The 7318-nt window shown below is 37.2% G+C and overlaps 1 protein-coding gene across 1 annotated transcript; it reads left to right on the top strand.

Moving 5' to 3' along the window:
• The first annotated feature begins 2071 nt into the window (after nt 1-2071).
• LOC114728731 (probable galactinol--sucrose galactosyltransferase 1) lies at nt 2072-6731 on the top strand. Its single transcript, XM_028915671.1, has 13 exons — nt 2072-2388; nt 3492-3739; nt 3847-3937; nt 4046-4094; nt 4188-4279; nt 4392-4499; nt 4616-4750; nt 4838-5248; nt 5341-5482; nt 5582-5649; nt 5735-5869; nt 6008-6225; nt 6327-6731. The coding sequence occupies exons 1-13, from the start codon at nt 2198-2200 to the stop codon at nt 6704-6706; spliced, it is 2268 nt and encodes a 755-aa protein (XP_028771504.1). The 5' UTR covers nt 2072-2197; the 3' UTR covers nt 6707-6731.
• Nucleotides 6732-7318: the final 587 nt, after the last annotated feature.

Here is a 7318-nt window from a genome sequence, read left to right as displayed (position 1 = left end):
CCCAACCTCTCATGAGATCAATAAAACTTTATTAACACATTAACAAAGCTTATTAATGAATAAATAATCACTATATGTGGTGATTATGGCCTTAGAGTCAAATAATTGCATTTCAATGATTGGTGAATATAATATAATCAATACTCATTTATCATATTAACTACGTATCCTTCCTTAATTTTCTGCTTAATATGTGAACCAGAGAGCCAAGCAAACACTTTGCTTGAGGCAATGATACGTGAATTTATCAAACCAAAAGCATCATCCTTAGCTGTGCGTGTCCCCCTTAATTAGGAGAAAAATATCATTATTTTATTATACTATTTGAACCATTAAAATAAAAATAAAAAGATAAAATGCCAGGTTAGATCCATGAATATTTGGGCTGCCCCCGCGTTGTTTGCCACGTGTACCTGACTCCCGTATCTTGATCTCCACGTCATTTCCACGTACTTCTTTCCCATCTTGACGTTACCCCTTCAAAAAAAAAAAAAAAGGAAGAAAACTCCAACGCCAATCATATTGCTGACGCACGAAACAATCACGTGCACTTTGCCTCGCCGGATTATTGGTCCACGATTATTTGGATTTGTTTTGACTAACAACACCTGTCCACCACCATTTGTCTGCGTTCTGCGTCAACGATGCCACGTAGATCCAATTCACGACGAAGATATTTTCAAGGCCGGCAATGATCCACTGCATCGTCGCTACATTGTTCTATCCTGTACCGCCTCAATCACGCTTGCTTTCCATGAACCGTCGGTGCTGATCTGTCCCTTGAATTGATTCTTTTGCCATCACACAAAAGGTCGGCCGGTGAAACCCCCCCGTCACGAGCCTGCGGGGGCCACCTGGAATCACTCAAGCTCGCTGATTGGTTTTGAGAAGCGAGATTTTTGTTCCGTGAAAGTACGTGATTACTAATGGTTGGGCGCCATACGTACATCTCAACCTGTTGAAGTGGTCGGATGATTACAAGCACTGCGTCGTGACTTGTACCAACGTTTTGTTTGGCCAACATTGTGCCAAGTTGACTTCATCGCAAAATCTGATCATTACTACTCTTCCGGTCCTAATTATAAAACCCAATTAACTTATTTAAAGAGATTAAGGAAGTAAGTTAAGTTGGTTATTTATAATAAATAAGTGTTGTCATTCCTAAAATAACCTTGCTAATTAAGTATATTGGTTAAAACTATCATTATTAGAAGGATTATCTTAGAAAAAAATACATAAATATAAGAGACAAAATGGATTAGGTCTTATAATTAGAACCAAATAAAAGTCAAATTGGATCTTATAATAAGGACCGGAGGAGTACTATTCTTTTGTGAATGATCTTTTTTTGCCATCTTTTTGTGAATGAATTAAACGTTTATTTCATTATTTATGTTCATTTATTTTTTTAAATAGTTAGATTCATCTTAAAAAATAATATAAAAAAGCTAAAAATTACTAAATATTAAATAAAGAATGTCAACAAAAAATTTGTTGTAATTTACAAATTCAGTGTCGTTAACACTAAAATAAAAATTTGTTCCCAAACTTGATTTGGAATTTAGTAATTTTCAGTTTTTTTTCTTTATCTTATTTATATATATTGATGAAGCTAATAAATTGGATACAAGTTAAAATTAACATGAAACAAATTGTCAATACCAACATTATGAATAATATTAACATCATATAAAATTTGTGGGAAATTTGTTGGCAAAAAATTTTGTGAGAAATTTTACTATTTATAATTTACAAATCTTGCTATGCATCTATGCGTGTGTGTATATACACAACCAAAAAACTAATATTGAAATTAGATTAAAATCTGACTCAAAAGAGATAACTATAATCATTATTATTTTATTAATTCTTGTGACGGTGAAATTATAATCACATTATTAAATTGGATTGGTCAGGCCATGTTGCAAATTGCAAACCCGGCGCGTGACGTCTGGAGGGAAAAAGCCGGCGCGTCTCTGCCGCGCATAGTAATTATATTTATACAGCAATTTGCTTCCTATAAATCCCGACGCATCCATTGGCCTCTGCCCATATCTCCATTCATGAACGTTCTTCATTCCCGAAACAGCAAGTATTAGCTGGATTGCGATTAGTTACTTCTTTTTCCGCCACTGCATTAATTTCAGGGGGAGTTTCAGAGTTAAGGATCGAAGAACAGTAAAAAAGAAAGAGGAAAATGACGGTAGGAGCAGGGGTTTCTGTGGCCGACGGCAACTTGACGGTGTTGGGGAAGAAGGTGTTGAGCGACGTCCGTCACAATGTCGTCGTCACTCCGGCTTCAGGCGGCGCCCTACTCAACGGCGCATTCCTTGGTGTCGAATGTGATCAGAAGAGCAGCCGGAAAGTCTTCCCTATCGGAAAACTAGAGTATGTTCTTTTCTAATCCCTGATTTTTTGTTCTGATGTTGCCTTTTAGTTTTACTTTTTATCGTCCAGGGTGATGGGAAGATTGAGTAAGAGTTTGTAATAAATATATATCATTCTTTTTCTATCCAGCTAGGCGAATCATAAGGTCATTAAAGCATTAAGCAGGCATTGCAAAGTTGTGATGCTGTAATTAAATTATGAAACTAGTACTACAATGATGTTAGCTGGGAAACTGTATATTCGGTAATTATGAGCAAATGAATATTCATAACTAGATTATGGCTTCGCGCGCTATTAGCGCGTTTTTTTCAAAGTAAATTTTATATCATATATTCATATACTCCTCCCGTCCTAAATATAAGATTCTTATATACATTAGTATAAGAGTCTTATATTTAGAACCGGAGGAGTATAATTTATGCATGAGCTTTTACGGAGATTTAAAATTTAAATAGTTGTAATTTGAGTCGTTTCCTTTCGTTCAAAATTATACTTATGGGTGCATATAGGGTGGTGTGTGTGAGAGAGAGAGAGAGAGAGAATCTTCTACTACTTTATCGTTAAAAATTGCTTATAGATGAATTTAAAATTGTTTTGTCCAAAAATTGCTAAAACTGTAAGATAAAGAGTGACAAGGATTAAACCACGTTAAATATCCAGGTTATTTTATATGTGTACCAAATGTTCGATGACAAAATGTGAAGCAAGGGATGTTCTTGTTCTGGCATTGTAATGTATGTGTGAAAGTCACAACGTTGTTCTTGGGTGCCGCCACAGAAAAAAAATTTGACTTCAAGCTGTAAAATTTAATCTTTTTTTTTGGGCCAGGAAAATAACAATTCATTCATTAGAAGATTTAATTCGGGATTATAGTTTTACTAACAAAAGAAGTTCTATAGGAAAACTCACTGTTCTGGAGTGCACTTGGTAGTCTTTTGATTGGTTGTTGTGATTCTCTAAATAGGTGTTACCGACATGCATATTTTGTTTTCAAGTTAATTATAGTAACCTGTTATTGAAGTCAAAACAATGTATTAATCCTATACGTTTGTGTGATTTCACAAAATAAGGTTTATTAATCGGTTCGTTAATGATTGTTTCAGGGGGCTGCGTTTTATGTGTCTTTTCCGCTTCAAAATGTGGTGGATGACACAGAGGATGGGTACTTGTGGACGAGACATTCCCTTTGAAACACAGTTCTTGCTTGTGGAAGTACACAACCCTTCTGATCTTGACGCAGGAGAAGACCACGCTGCTGTCTATGCAGTTTTCTTGCCTCTTCTTGAAGGAGATTTCAGGGCTGTTCTTCAAGGCAACGAACAAAACGAGCTAGAGATCTGTGTTGAAAGCGGTACGTCTAAAACTGAACTAACCAACTAGTGGGACCCATACATCGTACAGAACTTCACATTTTATTAGTTTTTCAAAGAACTGAAATTAAGCTGTGTTCGATTGTAGGATGTCCTGCTGTTGAAGGATTTGATGGTACTAATCTGGTATTTATTGGAGCTGGATCAGACCCATACCAAGTTATTACAAATGCTGTCAAGTAAGTTAACTGTTCCCTATTACACTCTGTGTCTATCCTAGTAATAGACAATTTGTTTTTTGGGGTCAAACTCGGGTCATAATTTGATTTCCTTTCCAATTTCTTCAGGACTGTTGAGAAACACTTGCAGACATTTTCTCATCGTGAGAGGAAGAAGGTGATATTTGCTTTCTCATAAGAGTTTCCTCGGATGATCTTATGATCTAAGAGTAATACATCTGAGTAGTAAATGCTATTTTCTTGTATTCAGATGCCTGACATGTTGAACTGGTTTGGCTGGTGTACATGGGATGCTTTCTATACTAATGTCACTTCAGAGGGTGTGAATCAGGGATTACAAAGGTGTTGCTTCTATACATCCACTGTAATACAAAAAAATAAAATTCGGAAATATTGGATCAGAGTCGTGAAGATTATTTATTTACTTTTTTATTTTTATTTTTATTTTTTACAGCTTAGAGAAAGGTGGAATTCCTGCCAAGTTTGTCATAATTGATGATGGATGGCAATCTGTTGGTTTGGACCTCAATGCTGTAGAATGGAAAGCAGATAATACAGCCAAGTGAGTATTTATTTCTTCTAAGTTTCATAACCATATTTTAACTTCATCCTTCTGCATATTTGGTTCAGTCATTCTATTTCCTATTCTCTAACTTTGTTCTCTTTCTTCTGTATCAGCTTTGCAAATCGTTTAACGCACATAAAAGAGAACCACAAATTTCAGAAAGATGGCAAAGAGGGTGAGAGGATAGAAGACCCGTCTCTAGGACTTCGTTATATTACCCATGAGATCAAAGAAAAGCACGCCATAAAGTATGCTTAATAACTTCATTTTACATCTTTCTCCATTTTTCCCAACTTTGAGAATATTCAGTTCATCTATTCACTTCGTTTCTGTAGGCACATTTATGTGTGGCATGCTATAACTGGTTACTGGGGTGGTGTTAAACCTGGTGTCACTGGAACGGAGCACTATGACTCGAAGATAACCTACCCTGTGTCATCTCCCGGAGTTCAATCAAACCAACCAGACGAAGCTTTAGATACAATCACCATAAATGGGCTTGGCCTTGTGAATCCTGAGAAAGTTTTCCACTTTTATAATGAACTCCACTCATATCTGGCATCTGCTGGTATTGATGGTGTAAAAGTTGATGTTCAGAATATCCTTGAAACTCTAGGGGCAGGGCATGGAGGAAGGGTGAAACTTGCAAGGAAATACCATCAAGCATTAGAGGCATCCATCTGCAGAAATTTCCCTGATAATGGAATCATCTGCTGTATGAGTCACAACACTGATGGGCTTTACAGGTGAGGATGGTTTCCTTGCTCATGAACTTCTAGCGAGTTAATGATTTTATGAGTGAGATCATTCATAATGATTTTGTATGAATTTTTTATAGTGCAAAACGGTCTGCTGTTGTAAGGGCATCTGATGATTTTTGGCCGAGAGATCCAGCATCTCACACAATACACATTGCATCAGTTGCTTACAACACCATCTTCCTGGGTGAATTTATGCAGCCAGATTGGGATATGTTTCATGTAAGTTGGAAAATGATTAATTCCCGTCTTTTTTCTGAAAATTAAATTTGTACTTGCTCTTCCAGAGCTAATCAAGTTTGAACCTTTGATGTATGACAGAGCTTACATCCAATGGCTGAATATCACGGTGCAGCTCGAGCCATAGGAGGATGTCCCATTTATGTTAGGTATCATCGATTCCAATGAATGATATGGCATTATTATACAATTGAACGAATGGTTTCTTAGCATTGAATGTCTTCATATTTACAGTGATAAGCCTGGGCACCATGACTTTAACCTATTAAAGAAACTCGCACTCCCTGATGGTTCTATATTGAGGGCTAAACTTCCAGGAAGGCCAACAAAGGATTGCTTATTTTCTGATCCTGCCAGAGATGGAAAGAGGTAAAGGAATCCAACATGAATTAACATAGCTGAATACGTTTGAACGATTGTCAGATCAACATACCTGAAAACGTTTGAACGATTGTCAGATCATTGAGCTTTTGATTTCAAAATACTCATTGAAAGTTGCTTTTGCAGCCTTCTGAAGATATGGAATGTGAATGATTTTTCTGGAGTTGTTGGGGCATTCAACTGCCAGGGAGCTGGGTGGTGCAAAGTTGGAAAGAAGAACCTTATCCACGATGAAAATCCCGGCACAGTCACCGGCATCATTAGAGCCAAAGATGTTGATTATTTGTCCAGAGTTGCAGATGACAAATGGACAGGAGACACCATTATATTTTCCCATGTTGGTGGTATGTTTCTAGCTAGGCTTCACATTATACATGGGAAATAATCTTCTATATGGTACTTAAAACTTTTTGAATCTAACATGCTCACTTATGGTAATTTGCAGGAGAAGTAGTCTATCTTCCACAGGATGCATCAATGCCAGTTACATTAAAATCTCGAGAATATGAAGTTTTCACAGTAGTTCCTGTCAAAGAATTGACCAATGGGGTTAGGTTTGCTCCGATTGGTTTGATCAAGATGTTCAACTCAGGAGGAGCCATCAAGGATTTGAGGTACGAAGAAGCTAATGGAACTGCAAACGTTGTCATGAAGGTTCGTGGGTGTGGCCTATTTGGAGCTTATTCATCAGCTCAACCCAAGAAGATAACAGTTGATTCAGAGGAGGTGGAATTCAGATACGAGGCAGAATCTGGGTTGGTCACTATAGAGCTGAGAGTACCAGACAAAGAACTGTACCAATGGAACATATCCACTGATTTATGAACAGGAGGATCTTAGGATTGGCTCTTGTTTTTTGCGTAGAATTTATTATGAATGTTTGAAGAGTTTATGTAGACACTTCAGAGAAAAGTAATGAAATGAAGAATACAAAGATTGCACCATCCATAATCTAATAAATGGGAAAAAAATTGTTTCTCTATTTAGTAAGAAGAATTTTAAAATGGCAACAAAAAAGAAGAAGAAAAGAAACTCCCTTTTTCAGTCGTGCTTCTCCAGAATCAAGATCCGACCGACTCGCCTTCTCAGTTCCTGCCCATCTTGCGGCTGTTCTCCGTTCAGGTGAGCTTCATCCGTTAGCCCGTCTTCTACTCCTCTCGGCGTGCTGTGCCCGAACGCATCATCGTCCCACGGATCGTATGTTTGTCCCTGTTCTGTCGGTATGAACTTGTTAAACGTGGTCGCAGAAGACAGGTAGGTCGTAAAGAGAGGTAGGAGCCTCTTCCTTCCATAGGATGCTTAGTAAGAAGCTTTGCTAATGCAAATTCCGTCGCGTGAGATAACAGGACAAGGAAGCTTTGCTAATGGATTAAGCTTTGCTAACACTGTACATATTTTCAGATACTCTGTCCCTAATAATTTAATTATGAATAAATA

The sequence above is a fragment of the Neltuma alba genome, unplaced genomic scaffold (assembly GCF_004799145.2).
Source record: "Neltuma alba isolate B1F8T4 unplaced genomic scaffold, ASM479914v2 tig00012567_pilon, whole genome shotgun sequence".
NCBI classification, from domain to species: domain Eukaryota; kingdom Viridiplantae; phylum Streptophyta; class Magnoliopsida; order Fabales; family Fabaceae; genus Neltuma; species Neltuma alba.
This window is presented reverse-complemented; position numbering and strand designations above follow the sequence as displayed.

Coding starts and splice junctions, on each gene's coding strand:
- LOC114728731 (XM_028915671.1), top strand. CDS start 2,198: ATGACGGTAGGAGCAGGGGTTTCTGTGGCCGACGGCAACTTGACGGTG. Junction 4,095..4,187: donor CTCATCGTGAGAGGAAGAAG/GTGATATTTGCT, acceptor TCTTGTATTCAG/ATGCCTGACATGTTGAACTG. Junction 5,249..5,340: donor AACACTGATGGGCTTTACAG/GTGAGGATGGTT, acceptor AATTTTTTATAG/TGCAAAACGGTCTGCTGTTG.